The sequence below is a fragment of the Phalangium opilio genome, unplaced genomic scaffold, assembly GCF_054372755.1.
Source record: "Phalangium opilio isolate 3A_F unplaced genomic scaffold, DU_Popi_V2 ptg000537l_1, whole genome shotgun sequence".
Taxonomy (NCBI): Eukaryota; Metazoa; Arthropoda; class Arachnida; order Opiliones; family Phalangiidae; genus Phalangium; species Phalangium opilio.
In genome coordinates, this window is record NW_028324243.1 from 1,219,034 (window position 1) to 1,239,016 (window position 19,983).

At 35.8% G+C, this 19,983-nt stretch overlaps 1 protein-coding gene across 1 annotated transcript; it reads left to right on the forward strand.

Moving 5' to 3' along the window:
- The first annotated feature begins 597 nt into the window (after nucleotides 1-597).
- LOC149588716 (uncharacterized) lies at nucleotides 598-3,744 on the forward strand. Its single transcript, XM_089862185.1, has 10 exons — nucleotides 598-938; nucleotides 1,005-1,151; nucleotides 1,251-1,350; nucleotides 1,429-1,630; nucleotides 1,686-2,235; nucleotides 2,302-2,488; nucleotides 2,547-2,819; nucleotides 2,893-3,064; nucleotides 3,251-3,399; nucleotides 3,451-3,744. Exons 1-10 carry the CDS (start codon nucleotides 600-602, stop codon nucleotides 3,633-3,635), a joined length of 2,304 nt encoding a protein of 767 aa, XP_089718311.1. The 5' UTR covers nucleotides 598-599; the 3' UTR covers nucleotides 3,636-3,744.
- Nucleotides 3,745-19,983: the final 16,239 nt, after the last annotated feature.

The window sequence follows — 19,983 nt, forward strand, 5'->3', positions numbered from 1 at the left end:
TATTTTTCATTGTCGTATCTAAAATTATTTAAAAAAAACTTTATAAATGAAATTTATAATTTACACCATTTTGTGTCTAATTTTGGATTTTTAAGTCCTTTACGGGGACCATTGAGCCAACGGTTTTTCATGTTTTTTGCTTTTGGTGAAAATAATGCGATTTAACTAGATATCGTATAACGAAGTAGAAATATCTTCGTGTTTTTGATGTCTTTCTGTTAAATTGAAATTCGAAATATTCAAATTTTGTGTTTAAATTTGAATTACTACATTCGCTATGGGGACCCTATTCCCAACGTTTTTTTATTAACTATAGTTTTAAATATATTAAAAATAAGGCATTGTATAGTACACTTCAAGTTACCCATTAAAGCCTACCTGCACTATCCCCTTTCCCGGAGGGTACTTTCACGCAAAGCATCTAGCTCCGTCTCTTGTTTCCGTAAAGCCAACGGCGCATGCGCAAGCGAACAGGGCCCGTGACGTAGTTGGCGACAAACAAACGGGTTTCGGGCTTCGGCGCGACGTGGATAATAACGCGTAGATCATAGGAAGGCGTTAAGTTTCGCTAGCGGTTATTAATTTATTTTGTTTCTAAAATGGTCTATTGTTGTGCTTATTCGTGTAAATCTTCAAGCGCAAACCCCGGTAATAGTTTTTATCGTTTTCCTTTGCATAATAAGGATCTTTTAAAGCAGTGGCTAGCTAAAATTAAAAGGAAAAACTTCACGCCTACAAAGGCTTCGCGTGTATGTCATTTGCATTTTCAACTGGATTGTTTTGAACTAAGTGGAAGAAAAGAATTTTTGTCCTCAATTGGTTACAGTGGTAGTCGAAATTCAAAATTAAAACCCAATGCTGTACCAACAATATTCTCGTTCAATGAACCAAAGTTGGCACCTAAACGGGTGGCTGCGTTAAAACGGCGTAGAAGAGAGGTAGGCCTATTTATGAAGTTCGAAATATGCGTTTTTGGTTTCTATTATATTTTATTTTACATCTAGGTTGTGAGTGACTTAATTAAAGTTAAATCAGGTTCAGGCACTTTTGATCAGGAAATAAATAACGAGGAAATGCAGGCTGATTCCAGCGAACCTGATATTGACGAAATAATTATGGCCTCAACTAGTGGCATACCTTCTTCAAATAAGGTATTATGGTGTAAAATGATGAGAGTTAATAATTTAGACATAAAAATCATGATAAAGGTATAAGTGTAGATATTATATATTACATTTAAATACATACAGAAACAAGTAGAAGCCAAAACAAAACCTGCAAGTAGTCAAACCCCGAGAATAAATTATCGTTCAAAACTATCTCAGACAAAATTTGCTAGTAATACCAAAGGTAAATCTTAGCTGACAGAAGTAAATGTTTTTTTGGTTTAAATTAAAAATATTCTGATAATGTCGTTTACCTTTAAAGCTGTACAAACTGAAAATATACCTGAGATTAAGAAAACTAGTAACGCTGAGACACAGTGCAACCTTTACACATCTAACGAGCCTATAGTGGGTTTACGAAAAGAAATCCTTTTTACTGGTGATGATGATGATAACAGCAGCAATGAAGAGTTCCAAGATAACGAGAAAGAGGACCCATCTTTTAATCCCATTGATATTTCAGGGTATTTTTTTTCTCTTAATTAAACGGAATAGAAATAACAAATGAAAACTTTACAGATCTGAATCTGACGAAGATTTGCCCAGTCACGACATGAAAAATGAAAGAAAGTTTATAGTTTTTGAGAGCTGTCTGATGAGCCTTTTTGCAACCTGCTTAGTTTGTTCTAGTTCAACAGTAGCTAAAATTAAACAGGTTTTGGGTACAATGGTTGCCATAGAAATTGGATGTGTCAATCGTCATGTGAGAACTTGGTTTAGCCAACCAACTCATGGAAAAATGCCACTTGGAAATTTAATCTCAGCGGCAGTAATCTTGTTTTCTGGTGGTCACTCAACAAACATCATAAGAATGTTCAACTTTCTCCAAATCCCATTTATTTCATCTCGGACCTATTTCAAAATCCAGAAATTTTACTTGCATCCTACGATTATGCTTCGCTGGCAAAGAGAAGAAAAAGCTCTTCTTGGCTATTATAGAGCAAGGGCTGAAAGGTACACTTTTGGAGGGGATGGTCGTTGTGACAGTCCTGGCCATAGTGCTAAATATGGCTCCTATACCCTCATGGATTTAGAAACTGGAGAAATAGTAACATTTCAGCTAGTACAGGTACAATAACACGTTTGGTTTTTAAATAATGGTTTTTTATCATATTGAATTGGGTTGATTACGTAGAGTAACGAAGTTACATCTTCCACCGCCATGGAGTTAGAGGGTTTAAAGCGTTGCATGAAGGTACTGGACAGTAACGAAGTTTACCTAAAGACCCTAATTACTGATCGTCACATCCAAGTCAGAAAATACTTGAGAGAATCTTATCCTGAAGTGGCTCATCAATTTGATGCTTGGCATATTTCTAAAGGTACGTTTTAGTTCAAACATGAGTATCATTCCATGGTATTTATTTAACCATTTTAAAGCCGTTGCCAAGAAATTTAACCAAGCTGCAAAGATCAATGATTGCCAAATAATTGAGAGATGGACTCAAAGTCTCACAAATCACCTTCATTGGTGCGCTTGTAGCAGTCCAGGAAGACCTCTAGAGAAAAAGGACAAATGGTTGAGCTTGCTTAACCACATATCAAATAAACACACGGACCATGATTTGGAATTTTTCAAAAATTGCGTTCACCCACCAATGAATCAAGAAACGCGAGTGAAAGGGACGAAAAAGAAAAAATGGATTAGAGAGGGTAAGCTTTACCCTTATCAAATTACGATGAACCGTCAATTTTATAAAATTAAAATGTAATAACTAAAATTTAGGTACAATGGCGCACATTCAAGTGTCAAAAATTGTAAAAAATACTAGGCTTTGCAATGATATCAAAATGATATCCAGCGATGGTCAAACGAGTAGCCTTGAAGGATACCATTCGCAATTACTAACAATGGCTCCAAAAAATACACACTTCTTTTATGAAGGCATGCAGTCAAGGTAATGGACTTTATTTTAAACTCGTGTATACGGGATGTTTCTGAAAGGTCAATCAGAAATTAAAGGGGGTGTTCTTTTGGGCAAAATGTCATAGAATATTTTTAATTTCTGATAAACCTTTCAGAAACTCCCTGTATATCTCACGTCTAAATTAACAACAATCATTTCCTTATATGGGTTTTTCAGGTTAGCTCTGGCGGCTTTGCACAACAATGAGAACAGTTTCAGACGTCAAAAAGAAAATGCCAATGGAGAACTGCGCTACAAAACCAAATTTCCCAAAGCGAAGAAAGGGCGCTGTATTGTATCTGCAGTCAAAGAAGAGGCCACATATGGTACAATATTTGTCCTCAGTCAAAAAGAGTTCTAATTATAATTTTTAACAGATTACGTGGATCAACTAATTGAATTAGTTTTTGAAAGGAGAAATGAATTTCCATCTTACGAAGAAGCTAGATTAAATCTAGAAATGCAACCAAATCTTGTGCCTCCTCCTTTATCAAACACTTACACCACACCACCACCTAAAGCTGAATTAATTAGAAACCATGTTTCTAGATTCCAAAATTAAGGCTGATGACACTGGATTTTTTAATTTTTAAAATATTGTTGACCAAAGGTCTATTGTGTTATTTGAGTGCAGTTAATGCACTTTTCATATTACTAAATAAAAAAATACTAAAGAGCTCCCTGCTCTATGTTTTAATTTCATTCATCAAATCATATAACTTTTAGGAACTTTTAATGAGCAATAATTTGAGTTAGTAGTATCACAAATTTAATTTTATGACTTAACAATGTAGTATCATAAATTTAGTTTTAAGACTTAACAATATTTTAGTTTATCTTGGAAGATCAGAAATAAGATTTTGTATTTTAGTTTTTAAATATCACAAATTTTAGTTTTTACTTTTGACTTAGAAAGTTAAGACTAATAATATTTTAAACTCAATTTCTGGTTTAAACATATACAAATCCTTTGTATATCAAGTTTGGGGCAGGAAATCTTTCCCTTATCTTATTAACAACACAAGCTGGTATGATTACCCTCTGGCGTCTACCCAAGTGTTGATAAACAAACCGGACGAATTGTCGGTATGCTGTGTAACGATGTCTCCTAAAACGTATTAATAGCTAATTAACCTGGTAGTTTAACAATAAAAACTAACATCGTACTCGGCAGTAATCATGTTCCTATCATTCACGCCAAATCTTCTCATGTCCGCTCTTACATACGCGTTGTAAGCCGTCTTTAAAACTTCTTCTTCAAGACAGTTCAAAGAAAAGCCCACATGTTGTGTTACACAGAGGTGCCCACCTTCATTGGATTTTCTTTTAACTGCTACTTGTTCACAACAGCAGATACATTCTTCAGGGCTTCCCAGAACAACACAATTTTGACAGGTACACCTTCCAAATATACACTAATTGGTAGGATTGCACTAAATTTTTAAACTATTTTTTTCGGACTCCTCATGGTCCAATTAACTAGAAACCATTGTTAGTTGGATGGGTCACGTAAAGTGCAATCCTACCCACTAATTAAGGCTGAGTTCATTCAAACTAAATTGAAATTGAAAAACCCAATTACCATGTTCTGACATTCGTCATTCTATTTTCTATATCCATGGCACTCTCATCGGATTCTTCGCCCGAATCCCTATTTATAATTTCTTCGTCACTGGATGAGTCAGTTTCCGGTTCAAATTGATAAGGCTCAACGTTATTACCCATAACTATTAAGTTTTAATACTTAAATGTGCCGTACATTCCCAAATTATAACAAGAGAACAGTGAATTACAGCCTCGTCTGAGTCGTCTCTATCAAAAAATCCGCCGTATTTGTCTCCGACTACGTCACGCGGCTAGAGGGTGGCTAGATACAAATTCCCGCGGTTTTCGTGCATTCTGTCGTCTGCTAAAATTCGATCTAATTTAAAATATTAATTAAAAATTGGCGGGTGTTTTCGGGAAGGGAATATTATTTTCGTGTATTTTAATGTTGTATCTATCATTAGGTAAAATTAAATTTTTGTGTGCAGGTAGACTTTAAGTATTCAGATATTGATTTCTTATCTCCGTTATGGACTTTAAGAACCTCTCAGTTTTGGTATATTCAGACGTAATGGAAATTAGTAATCTATATATATATATATTATACTTTAGAGACATTAGGCTGTCTTATCTTAGAGGCCTACATAAACTTAAATATTGCTTACACCTTATAATTTTATTCATACTATTATTATCATTTGAAATTTAAAGTTCTTAAATTTTTATTAATACAGTAATACTGGCAACACATGTGCCTTTCCATAGTCGTTTTATATAAGAGCTAGTTAAGATAGTAAGTATTCATGTGCTTATCTTTTCAAAATAAAGAAAACGGTGCGTTTGTGTTTAATTTTTGTGATCATTGTTAAAATACCGCTTTTATGGGGCCTTCACTCGTACCGGAAGTAGTAGTGTGTGCTTTCTAGTTCTTGCGAGGACCGATAAGGGGGCGCTATTATCAGTCAGTGTGTTAAACAAAATCGGCCATGTGTAATTTACCGCCTTTGTGGGGACCACCTTAAAAACTAATTTTAAGCAATTAAAATCAAAAAATAATTAATTTGAGCATATGTTTTTTTTGGGTTTAATGGGGACCGGGGTGTGCGTCCCCATAAGTGACTACGGTCCCCACAGGATTGGTGTGTTTTCTCGTCGCGGTCCTCATAAGTATAGTAATGCAAACGCACCTTTTCTGAATGTATGATAAATGTCAGAAATACGACACCGCTTTTAAAGCCACAAATCAGAATGAGGAACCTCATTTTAGGAGTAGTAAAGCGACATTTTACTCGAAATAAGTGTTCTTATCTCTTCCACCCTGAAAAATTAAAATGCTAAAAGCTCATTTTGTATTTTTTTCACCTTAATTATTTGACAGGGATAAGTTTTACGGGAACAGATTCTATATAATTTCATTGGTGAAAATCTAAGCTCCCTTTATCTCGAAACGCCGCAATTATACCCGTTTTTGTTGTAAAATTTCTAATCATAACAAATGCTTGAACTACGCAATTGAAAGCAAATTTCTCATAACGATTAAACTTCATTTCAAATTGCAATACATACAATAATTTCTAGTTTCTGGCCCTTTGTGGGTTTGAAAAAGTGTCGCGGATTGTGTATAAATGCAGTTTTTTAAGGACTGCGAAGCAAAACTCGTTTTTGTATAATTACAAAGATACTCTACTAGAAATACTTAAGTCATATTATTGTTGTAAATGTCCCAGTGGAGAATACAGTGGTTGCAGCCCCCGTCCTAAATCATGCTTTTGCTAAGAAAGTGGTAATTAAAATGTTTACGTGTAATATTTTCAAGAATAAAGATTAAGATTGTTAATCTGAATAATTACGTTCAATCAATCAATCAATCTGTATGCGTAAAACACGTCTCTTATTAATAAATTCGGCTTAAATTCGCCTAACCAATTTAAAACTACCCCTTAAACAAGACTACAGTATACAAAAACATTTGCATTTTAGGCTTAAAAGTTAGGCCTAATATTATAGCAAAATGGAATAGAGGTTTGAAAACTTACAACCTATAGAAATTTTCGCCTTTACTTATTACGCAGTTTCCTCCCGATTGCGGCGCTGGAGTTCCATGTGAGAAAAAACTTTACAACTTTCCCCTATTCCAGCCCAGTGAAAAGACACCTTGTCAAATACCGTAGAAAGTACATTCAAAACCCCCGTTTAAGTAGACCAGAAAGCGCGCGCGTAAAAACAAACCCTCGCGACTAGTTCAGAAAACTTACCATGAATTTACTCAAGAACATAAGCGCATGAATGTAGAATAATAAACCTCGCCTCAGCCCCTCACTAGAGCATTATTAATACGAAAATTCAAAAACAATGAAGCTGTACACGTATTCATGGGTGTCTAGGACTGGAGCAACTTCATAATAAAGTATTTGACATATGTAGACGAGTTTTTACCTCTCCGAGTGACGATGACGTCACGGAGAGGTATTACACCGGCCGTGTCTGTCTGTCTGTCTGTGTGTGTGTCTGTGTGTCTGTCTGTCTGTCTGTGTGTGTGTCTGTGTGTCTGTCTGTCTGTCTGTCTGTCAGACCCCACGTGACCGCGTTCGCAGTTTACAAATCGGAGCAAACAAATAGCCTCGTTCGCGGTTCACGGAAATTTGGCCATTCATCTACCAACACCATTCTGGCTACGTTTAATTCGTCATCGTTTGGTTTCAAGATATACGCGGCGATCGGCTAGGGTTACGAGAAACGTCTAACCTCCCAATGGCAGGGCTTCCACCACCGGTTCACGCGAATGCGTTTTTATCGTTTGGTTTTAAGATATACGCGGCGATCGGCTAGGGTTACGAGAAACGTCTAGCCTCCCAATGGCAGGGCTTCCACCACCGGTTCACGCGAATGCGTTTTTATCTATTATTATAATGGAAACAAATCGTATATATACCCCAAAATTTGAAGAAAGCGGGCAAGAGGGGTACCCTTCACTTTAAACGTCAATATTAGCAAAGTTTCGAAAGATAAAAGGAATAACTTTATTTTAAACGATTTAACTATTTTTAAAGTTATTTACTGGCGATTAAAATAATAAATATCATTTATATTTAATTAATTATTTAAGATAAACTTATTTCTATGTAATGACACAAGTTAGAGTTTATATAGAACGTGTAATGAACATTGCATCCGAATCGAAACACTACACGCATATCAAAGTTAATATAAAGCGAGTAGGATGATAAGATCTCTTACAAAACGATAACATTTCCTTTTTGCAGAATATTAAATGGAAATATTTTAAATATTTTTCGGCATTACGATTTTTTAAGTAGTTGTGTAGCTATAAAGCTCTGTTTCATCTTAATATTCCAAGAATATCTTTTGATATTAACATTTCAAATTTGGTGTTTACTTTTTAATTCAGCTTTACTACTTTTATATATATTGTAAACGCATTTTTTATATTCAATAGATAATATGGATGTTAATTCTTCATCTATCCACAAGTGTTGAAACGATTGGGTCTGTGAAATAAGATATCCTAGATATAAACCAGAAATGACCTTGTTTCGCCTCCTCTTAAATTAGGTGTTAAGGGTTCAGGATGAGCCGAAAGTTAAATACACCCTTCAGTGATACATTTTAGGTCCTCATTAGAATTATTGAGGATACAAAGGAAATTGTTAAGCGCTTAAGCCTTTGCTAAAGACCTTGGCAATATTTCGCCAATTTGAACTATGTATTTCCGGTTTTTCTCATTGGCTGGTGGACCTGTGTTTAGGAAGTAAATTCGTCTCGGCTCGGAGAGGTTTATTTTGGTTTCCCAACTTGTTTAATATTTTCAACGAATAATGTATGGGTTTTATCCCTTGTTTTTTTGTTTTGAATTTGCGTGGACGTTTAATATGCTTCAATTATAATTTCCATGGAGCTACGTCGACTAAACTTTGGATAAAACGCAAGGTTTCGTTGCCAAATCATCATTCTCATTCTCGCAAAGATCTTGGAAGGACTTCAGCTTCAAACTCTCCTCTGCTTCAACTTGTTGGTAAGAAAACTTTCTGAATATTTTTATTTATTTAAAAACGGGATTTTAAACTACTAGAATTTCTTTTGAAATTTTCATTACAAAACGAACTCTTTTGTTTTTTAATAAATTGTTTTATAAAATTATTTGGGGACAACATTGGAGGTTTAAATTTCTAATAGAAGTTAAAAACCTAGTTAGAAGTTAGAACTTGAGAGGAAATTCAAACTACACTTTGGTATATTTAAATTTTTTGTAGTTTAATCGCGTTCGAGACCAGATTTTTAAAACTAATGCCTTAAATATAATTATAAAATTAAAGGGAATAACACGACGTGTCAGTTAAATTAATCATTACTTTCTTCTAATTAATTTTGATCTATCTTTTACTGAACTGAAAAGAAAACCAATGTCTCGAGGAATCCTGATTTGCTTCTTATTGGCTTGCTGCCTCGCCATTTCGATGGCCCAGCAGGGAAGAAGTAAGTTGCCTTACAGTTTTCGCAGAAAAAAGCAAATGGTTTTATTTCAAATTTTAAAATTACCTCTTTTCCTAAAGCATGTAAGAAGATAGGTGGGAATTGTCAATGCCGACCTGGTGCATTTTATTCAATGGGAATTTGCCAGTCGGATTCAACATGCAACTGCGATATAGGTAATTTAATTACTACAAATTAAGATAAACAACATGGAAAACTTTGGCGGGAGCAGTACTTGTAACTTTGAATCCCCTATCTTGTTTAATTACTTCTTTTCGTCCACATACCCTAATCTTAATATTTGCAGACGATACTGCCCCCTCCCCCACGTTGTAAAGGGTAACTTAAAATATAATTTTTATTTTATAGACTGCAGCGATGCTAAAAATAAGCTTAGAGAGGATAAAAATTATTCTTGCAAATGTCCCAACGGAGGCTACGGTGCGTGCAAAAAGGGAGAAAACAAATGCAATTATTGTCCAAACAATTGATTAAAAGGTTTATCTTGATGTGAAATATTTTCAAGAATAAAGATTAAGATTTTTAATCTCAATAATTACGTTCGATCAATCTATGTTTGTTTAAAACACGTCTCTTATCACTAAAGTTCACTTAACTTCACCTCATCTTTTAAAAACTACCCCAAAACAAGACTACACTACACGTAAACATTTCTGTTTTAGGCTTAAAAGTTAGGCTTAATATTATAGCAAAAAAATAAAAACTTAAAAAGGTTTGAAAAATTAAAAGCTCGGGAAGTTTTGCCTAAACTTATTACGCAGTTTCCTCCCAATTGGGTCGCTGCAGTTTCATATGAGAAAAACTTTCCAACTTTCCCCTGTTCCAGCACAGTGCAAAGACACCTTGTCAAATACCGTAGAAAGTACATTTGAAACCCCCGTTTAAGTAGACCAGAAAGCGCGCACAAAACAAGCCCCCGCGTTTTGTAAAGAGTGCATATCATGAATTTACTCGTATAAGCGCATGAATGTAGAATAACAAAACCTCGTCTCAGTCTCTCACGTAGAGACTACGCTATATTTCTACATATATAATATCAGGAGTTCATAATAACCCCCCTTCGGGGGAGAAGTATGAAACTGGCCATAGAGCTAATGGTAAAAATCGCAAACAACAAGATTCTGTCGTTGCGCATAGAAAGGATTAGCCTGTTTATGGACATACAACCTTACAGAATATCGCAGTGGTATCTATGCTCCTTGGTTTTCGTTCCAAAACTTCCGTTGGCTGGGATCTCCGTCGAAAAGAAAAATGGCGATATGGTGGACGTAGAAACACGTTGCAATTCTTATATTAAAGATACTGCGAATAAATTTGTCCAAACCGTTTTAATTTAACCACGGAATTCTCACTCACACATATCACAACAAAACATCATTGAGGATCGTTTAAATGTTTTGTAGAAAATTATAAACTCCGAATAAAAGCCAACTTCTTAGCCAAGGCTTAATTTACACCGTTCCGACAGATGCAGACGTGAGCCATTTTCGCTCCCAAAATCACAAGATAAAAATAGTGCTAAACCGGAAGTGTGTAAGTTAATGCGCGTGGGCGCTAAAAATGGGGTAACTATTTCTTTGGGAGTTAAGCGGTGTATGAATCCGCTGAGCTTTACGGCGAAACTTTGTTGTTACGGGCTTTTTAACCAGTTTTCGTACTTCGGGTTATTATGAACTCCTGATAATATTTAAATCAAAGCTGTATGTACATATTCATGGGTGAATTTGGATGAATTTGAAATAAAGAAGATAGATGACAGATGTAGACGAGGATTTCAAAATTTTAAACGTTCTCGTTCTTTCATATTGTCTTATTGTTTTGAATTTGCGTGGACGTTTAATATATTCATCAACTGTTTGCGTCGTCAGCAAAACAGTGGATAAAAGACCATGAACTTCGTTTGCCAAATCATCACTAACTCTCCCGGAGAACTCGAAAGTCAACTTCTTTAAAAGCGGGTTTTAAAACTTCGAAATTTTTATCTCAAAATTATTTGAAATTGGACTCATTAATAGAAGATTAAACAAACTTACGGAAACACCAAAGCGTGTCAATTAAACTAATTATTCTTAATTTAATTTCAAATTTTCTTTCGGAATTTTATAGAAAATGTCTCGAGGAATCCTGATTTGTTTCTTATTGGCTTGTTGCGTCGTCATTTCGATGGCCAAGCCTGGAGACGGTAAGTTCTCTTACAGAATTTCACACTTTTACAGAAAAAAGCAACTGCTTTTATTTACGATTTTAAAATCACAGTTGTTGGTAATGAATGTAAGACGAAATATAACATTTGTTACTGCGAATGGTGGAGACTATGATACGTTGCAGGGAACTTGCAAGCCAGACGGAACTTGCAATAGCGAAAATGGTAATTCAATTATTAGAAATTCTGTATTTAAAGATAGTTCCCGCTTCGAAGCCCAAAACGAGACAGTCCCCCAAACATACATGTTTTTTCGTGTTATACGTACAGTACTTATTATAATAGAGCTATTTCAGAGGGGGTAATGGCTACGTCACCAATGCTATTTTCCCATAGAGAAAACCTGCACAAAATGTCCGCCGCGGTCCGCCAAAGGCAGGCCCAATTTTCGTAGCAGACGAAATTTTTCCCCCACTGAAATAGCTCTATACTCAATCGATTAGTAAAAGATTTATTAATAGATCATTATTAAAAGAAGGGGTGTGTTTGAACACCTCCTTTGCCTTAAACGGCCTTAACATTGATAGGACGGTACGAGGACACAAAAGACGTGTGTAAATTAAGAACACAAGGACTACTTTGGTATATAAGTGGGACTGGTAACTTCGAAGCCCCCTATCTAATTAATTAGCATCTTTGTTGTTTTCATACCGTCCTAACAGTGTTCCGTCATTAACCCAATATACAGGGTGTTTGTTAAAGGTCCATTAATATTGAAAGGGCGTATTTATTGGGCCATTTTGAGTCGAAAATGTTCTATGACATTTTTCCGTCCGGGCCACTGTTTTCAAGTTATGATTGGAGAAATTTACGGATGACCCCTTAAATTTAATTAAGAAATTGAAAGACAGCGCTAATTTAAAGAAAGGGTCATCCCTAAAATATTCAAATCATAACTCGAAAACCGTGGCTCGGACGGCAAAATCATGTCATAGAGCATTTTCGACTCAAAATGGCCCAATAAATACGCCCTTTCATTATTGATGGACTTTTCACAAACACCCTGTATGAAGCAGACGACAATACGGCCACACAAGCCCTAACAAGTACCCCCTTTTGGAAAAGGGTACGTAGCTCAATTGAAACCGTTTCTTTACAGATTGCAGTCAAGTTGAGAAAAGATCCCCGATATCATCGATACAATTTTCCTGCAAATGTCCCGATGGAGAATACAGTGGATGCAGCAGTCATGGCTGCGATTGTTAATAAAATGTTTATCTTGATGTGAAATATTTTCAAGAATAAAGATTAAGATTTTTAATCTCAATAATTAAGTTCAATCAATCTATGTTTGTTTAAAACACGTCTCTTATGATCTTATCCCTATAAAGTTCGCTTAACTTCGCCTCATCTTTTGAAAACCACCCATAACAAAGAGTTAAGTAAAATCTATGGTAACTCTTGCGTTTTAGGGCTGTGTTTCTGTCGTAGAGGTGGAGCCAATTGGTATATAATGGGAAAATGCAAGTCGGATTTAACATGTAACTGCGAAATTGGTAAATAAATTATTACAAAATTCTGTATTCATAGATAATTCCCACTAACGACAGATTCACCCAAACTTGTCCGTTTTTTTTGTGTTACTTATATGATAATACTCTACCAAGGCTTAATAAACGAGTTAGGAATATACCATTTTCAAAAGTCTGTTTGTTTGTTACAAGCACCTTATTCGTCTTAGGATGATATGTGGACAACGAAGACGTGTAAATTAAGATATGGCTAATACCAGAAGTGAGATGAGACCAGAGGTACTGAGCTAACCAAATTCTTCACTCGGCGAAAGTGAATATACTTGATAACACAAGAACGGTTGGCCCTCTAGTAGCGGTTTCTGAATTTTCCCTCCAAAACGTGAGACGCTCGCGGTGGTAGACGGCCGAACTAGATTCAAGGAGCCGCGTCCGTGTTCGGCCGCTTTAGGTTGAGGGGAAGGGGGTAGGAAAGTTTTTGGAACTCGACCAATTTTTTTCTCTCTAGTGTAGGCGCGTTGTAAGCGGCATAAAATCCTCAAATTTGTTCACTAGTGCCAGGATCTACTATCAATGCTAGATCCCTTCACTTCTAGTCTCATCTCACTTCTGCTAATACTACAAGGAGTATACTTGGTGGGTGCAGGAGCAGGACTGGTAACGTCGAAGCCATTCCTATCTAATTAACGTCTTTGTTATTTAACATACCGTACTATCAATAATCCTTCTAACCCTTAAATATCAAGCAGACGATACTGCGCCACGCCCCCTTTATTTATTGAAAACTATTACCTATATTTTACAGACTGCGAACAAAATGAAAACTATATGGACAGTATGCCGTATTCTTGTAGGTGTCCCGATGGAAAACTCGGTTTATGCTACCGTTCTGTTCGATGCGATTGTGATGATGTGTAAATTTTCAAGGATAAAGATTAAGATTGTTAATTTCAATAATTACCTTGTTTTCTCAAAACACGTATCTTATCACTAATGTTCACTTAACTTCTCTTTATCTTTTGAAAACCAACCCTACAAAAGATTTTACTAAAATTTATGGTAACCCTTGTGCTCAAGGCTTAAAAGTTAGGCCTAATATTATAGCAAAATAAATAAACAAAGGTTTGAAAAAATTAAAATCTTGGAAAATTTCACCTATACTTATTAAGAAGTTTCCTACCTTCAAATGAGAAAAACTTTCCAACTTTCCCCTATTCTAGCATAGTGCAAAGACACCTTGTCAAATGCCGTAGAAATTACATTGAAAACCACTGTTTAAGTAGACCAGAAAGCGCACGCAAAAACAAACCCCCGCGTTTTGTTTAGAGTACATATTATGTATTAACTCGTATAAGCATATGAATGTAGAATAATAAAACCTAGTCCCAGTCTCTCACTACAGACTACGCTATATTTCTATATAATATTTAAATCAAAGCTGTATGTACATATTCATGGGTGAATTTGCATGAATTTGTAATAAAGAAGATGACAGTTGTAGACGAGGATTTCAAAAATTTAGACGTTCTAGTTTTTTCATATTGTCTTATTGTTTTGAATTTGCGTGGACGATTAATATATTCATCAACTATAGTTGCTCTGTCAGCGAAGCAGTGGATAAAAGGCCATGTTTCGTTTGCCAAATCATCACTAACTTTCCCTGAGAACTCGAAAGTCGGCTTCAAACTCTACGCTCTTCAACTTTGGTAAGAAAACTTTGAATTTTAATTTTTTTTAAAAGGGGTTTTAAAACTTTGAAAACAACGAACACTTCTTCGTAATTTGTTTTCAAAAAATTATTCTTAAAATTATTTGCAATTGGGGACAATATTAGATACAATTTAATAGAAGTTTAAGGAAAGTTCAATTAGTCTTTCCATTATCTAATTTTATTCTTTCATCCCCAACTTTGAAGAAAACCATGTCTCGAGGAATCCTCGTTTGTTTCTTATTGGCTTGTTGCGTCGCCATTTCAGTGAGAGCTTAGATTTTCACGTATGAAATAATATAGAATCTGATCCCGTAAAACTTATCCCTGTCAAATAATTAAGGTGAAAAAAATAGCGGATTGTGCTGAGTCGATTACAAACGCCTGCATTGAAGTTTTTGGTACAGAAGTTCCTAGAGTCTATTGTTGGGCACACGTGATCAGAAACATTGATAAACGAATTACGATGATACCAAACAAGGAGTTACAGAAACACATCCGAGCAGATATTTTAACATTGCAATTATGCAAATCAAACGCAGAGTTTGACGCAGCTACAGATTTGTTCGTCAAGAAGTGGCAGTGCGACCGTGGTGTTGAAAATTTTCTGTCCTATTTCACTTCCGAGTATTTGCAGAAATCGAGAGGATGGCACGTTGGGCAAAGCTTTGGTTCCCCTTGTACTAACAACGGTCTGGAATCTTTAAATGCATGCATCAAAAAGGACTATACGTTTCGCGAGCGTCTGCCTTTGCATCAATTCATTTATGTTTTGAAGAAAATGGTCACGGATTGGTCTCTAAGGTTATCACCAGGTGAAGTCAATCATTGTCCGTTCGCTCAAACACGAAGCGATAACTGGAAGTTGTCGAATCCATCAATTAGAACCAGAACATCAGGATGTGAAAAAATTTATTACATAACACCGTCCGGTAATCTTCCCTTGCAAACGTTCCTGCTCGATATTATGGATGGTTAAGATTAAATCAAACGACTGGGAAATAGGATCATGTACGTGTCCACCGTTTCTCAAAACATATGTATGCAAGCATCTTCTCGGAATAGCATTGATAGAAAAACTAGCAACAGTTCCTCCAGAAGCAAAAAATGTTCCCATTGGTGAGAAGCGGAAAAGAGGACGACCCTCAAGGGCTAGGAAGGCATTACTGGTTCAATAATTGCTTTTATTATTGTATTGTTTTATTGTAGACTTTAGTGAAATAAAAACAATTTTTCACAATTTTTGTAATTGTTGGTATAAATTACTTATTGAACGGGAAAGATCCACTTTAAAAAGGGTAAAAATAACCTAGTGAAGAGTGTAAAACGTACTAATTGTAAAATCACTTTTTTTGGGGGGTAAAATGTACATAAAAAGGGGGTTGATTAAATGGTACCCATACAAAATGAGCTTTTAGCATTTTAATTTTTCAGGGTGGAAGAGATAAGAACACTTATTTCGAGTAAAATGTCGCTTTACTTCTCCTAAAATGAGGTTCCTCATTCTGATTTGTGGCTTTAAAAGCAGTGTTGTATTTCTGACATTTATCATACATTCAGAAAAGGTGTTCATATGTGTGTTGTTACATCTTGTATAAGTTTTAAACTTCAATTCGAACTCGAGTCATAATCGTCCATTATTTAGCTCTTGCATGGTTCCGAAACGCCGCATTTATACCCGTTTTTGTTGTAAAATTTCTAATCATAACAAATGCTTGAACTGCGCAATTAAAAGCAAATTTCTCATAACGATTAAACTTCATTTCAAATTGCAATACAAAAAATAATTTCTAGTTTCTGGCCCTTTGTGGGTTTGAAAAAGTGTCGCCGATTGTGTATAAATGCAGTTTTTTAAGGACTGCGAAGCAAAACTCGTTTTTGTATAATATACTAATACACCATCTGCTATTGACAATATTATTTTTGTTAATTTAATTTATTGGTATTTTATTAATGGAAAAGTTCAGGTAACATAACAATATACCTTAAATGAACGGCCTTTTTCTAAACATAAATGAAGATAAATCATCTCTTATTACAAGATAATTAGCATTTAATTAGTATTAAAAACGTTAACTACTGCCCCGCCCCCGTCATTGGTGGCGTCTGCTAAATCAAACCACTAACGTGCGTGATCGAGTGGGCTATTCCATACCTTACAATTACCTATCTCAGTCTGTGAGAATTCCACAATTTCCGTAGGGATAAGTGGTTCGATATAGTAGACGGCACTAAACCAATGGCGGTTGGCGCAGTAGACCTCCTTTTTATGACTAATTAAGTGCTAATTATTTCATAATAAGAGATCATTTACATCTATCTATATCTATAAAAATCAAAGTCCTGACTGACTGACTGACTGACTGATAATCAACGCCCAGCCCAAACCGCTTGCCCTAGAAGGCTGAAAATTTGCAGGAACGTTACTAATATGTAGTAGGCGCGTACTAAGAAAGATTTTTCCAATCCGCCCCCTTCTTAAAAAATGGCGCCCAGAAATGTAAAACAAGTTGGGAAACCAAAATAAACCTCTCCGAGCCGAGACGAATTTACTTCCTAAACACAGGTCCACCAGCCAATGAGAAAAACCGGAAATACATAGTTCAAATTCGCGAAATATGGCCAAGGTCTTTAGCAAAGGCTTAAGCGTTTAACAATTTCCTTGAATCCTCAATAATTCCAATGAGGACCTAAAATGTATCACTGAAGGCTGTATTTAACTTTCGGCTCATCCTGAACCCTTAACACCTAATTTAAGAGGAGGCGAAACAAGGTCATTTCTGGTTTATATCTAGGGTATCTTATTTCACAGACCCAATCGTTTCAACACTTGTGGACTGGATAGATGAAGAATGAACATCCATATTATCTAATGAATATAAAAAATGCGTTTACACTATATATAAAAGTAGTAAAGATGAATTAAAAATAAACACCCAATTTGAAATGTTAATATCAAAAGATGTTCTTGGAATATTGAGATGAAACAGAGCTTTATAGCTACACAACTACTTAAAGAATCGTAATGCCGAAAAATATTTAAAATATTTCCATTTAATATTCTGCAAAAAGGAAATGTTATCGTTTTGTAAGAGATCTTATCATCCTACTCGCTTTATATTGACTTTGATATGCGTGTAGTGTTTCGATTCGGATGCAATCTTCATTACTCGTTCTATATAAACTCTCACTTGTGTCATTACATAGAAATAAGTTTATCTTAAATAATTAATCTATCTATCTATATCTATATAAATCAAAGTCCTGACTGACTGACTGACTGACAGACTGACTGACTGATAATCAACGACCAGCCCAAACCGCTTGGCCTAGATGGCTGAAAATTTGCAGGAGCGTTACTCATAAGTAGTAAGCGCGTACTAAGAAAGATTTTTCCAATCCACCGCCATCTTGAAAAATGGCGGCCGGAAATGTAAAAAAACTTCTTTATGCAATAACGTCCTATCGTTTCAACCAATTTCACAAATATTTAGTACACGGATTTCCTCTATCCGATAGACGGGCTTTATGTCCTTTTGGGTTAACTTTTTTGCCATCTTTTAAAATGGCGGCCGGAAATGTAAAAAAAATTCTTTATGCAATAACGTCCTCGCGTTTCAACCGATTTCACAAATATTTAGTACACGGATTTCCTCTATCCTATAGACGGGTTTTATGTCCTTTTTGGGTTAAATTTTTTGCCATCTTTTAAAATGGCGGCCGGAAATGTAAAAAAACTTCTTTATGCAATAACGTGATATCGTTTCAACTAATTTCTCAAATATTTTGTACACGGATTTCCTCTATCCTATAGACGGGCTTTATGTCCTTTTGGGTTAAATTTTTTGCCATCTTTTAAAATGGCGGCCGGAAATGTAAAAAAACTTCCTTATGCAATAACGTCCTCGCGTTTCAACCGATTTCACAAATATTTAGTACACGGCTTTCCTTTATCCTATAGACGGGCTTTATGTCCTTTTGGGTTAAGTTTTTGCCATCTTTAAAAATGGTGGCCGGAAATGTAAAAAAACCGATTTTATCCAATAACGTCCACGCTACGAGTAATTTTTGGTTGGGTTTACGGATTATTTTGAGGGGGCTAACTTTGAAATTTTGTGTGTGTGTGTGGGGGGGGGGTGCTCCACAAAAGGCCTAGCGACGCCACTGCACTATTAAGTTCCATAATCAGCCTGCGTTTGAGACTTTTTTACCAATAATTAGAAAAAACTTTCTTACATAAAGTTCAATATTGTGACGCTTTAAAAAAATTGAAACGTATGTCTAAAAAAATTAATACCCTGACTGACTCATAAACACCAAACACCCCTTACACAATAGCTTCCTTAACTAGCCTGCGTTTGAGACGCTTTTTTACCAATAGTTAAAAAAAATCTTTCTTACATAAAGTTCAATGTGTCACGCTTTGAAAAAATTGAAACGTAAGTCTAAAAAACGAATAATCTCAAAATTTTACGGTTTTCACCGCGTTCGGTCCTATTCTTTTAACAGTTGCAGATAAATTTATTCAATAGAGTTCGAGTTACTACTTATTCTTTTATTACCTCTCCGTGTGACGTAGTCCAGGAGAGGTTCTGTAACGGCCGTGTCTGTGTGTCTGTCTGTCTGTCTGTCTGTCTGTCTGTCTGTCTGTGTGTGTGTGTGTCTGTCTGTTGTTACACCCACGTGACCGCGTTCGCAGTTTGCGTATCGGAGCAAACGTGTTCGCCATTTCTGAACTGCTTTCACAGTCACGGAAATGGCTACTCTACTTGAGTTCCCACACCACCATCATCTGGTCTTTGTTCATCCCACACCACCATCTTCTGGTCTTTGTTCATCCCACACGTACACCAGTCTGTACTTACTGGCTTCTAATCACCACCATCTTCTGGTCATTGTCCATCCCACATGGACACCACTCGGTAAACACACTGGCTTCTAATCACCACCATCTTCTGGTCTTTGTCCATCCCACATGGACACCAGTCTGTACACCTGGCTTCTAACAACACCATCTTCTGGTCTTTGTTTTTGTCCATCCCACATGGACACCAGTCTGTACACCTGGCTTCTACTCCATCGTCATCGTTTGGTTTAAGACATTCGCGGCGATCAGCTAGGGTTACGAGAAACGTCTAGCCGCTCCCTAGGGTAGGATCGCTACCAAAGGTTTTCGCATTTGCGGTTGTTCTTGCTTATAACTGTAGTTCGACACCCTTATATACTACCTATTTGAGTAAGGCGAAGGAACCGGCGTATGCTTCATTTCAAACGCCAATATTAGTCAAGTCTCTCAAGAATTTTTAATTGTTCTTTTTAAAAAGGATGTAACGCTGAATAATGTGAATAACTAACGAAGAAAATATATTATAATAATTATATTTATTATATTTATTGTAGTATTTAAGGTAATCTTGTCTCTCAAAATAAAATTAATACGGAAAGGGTAAAACAGCAGTCTATGTGTTTG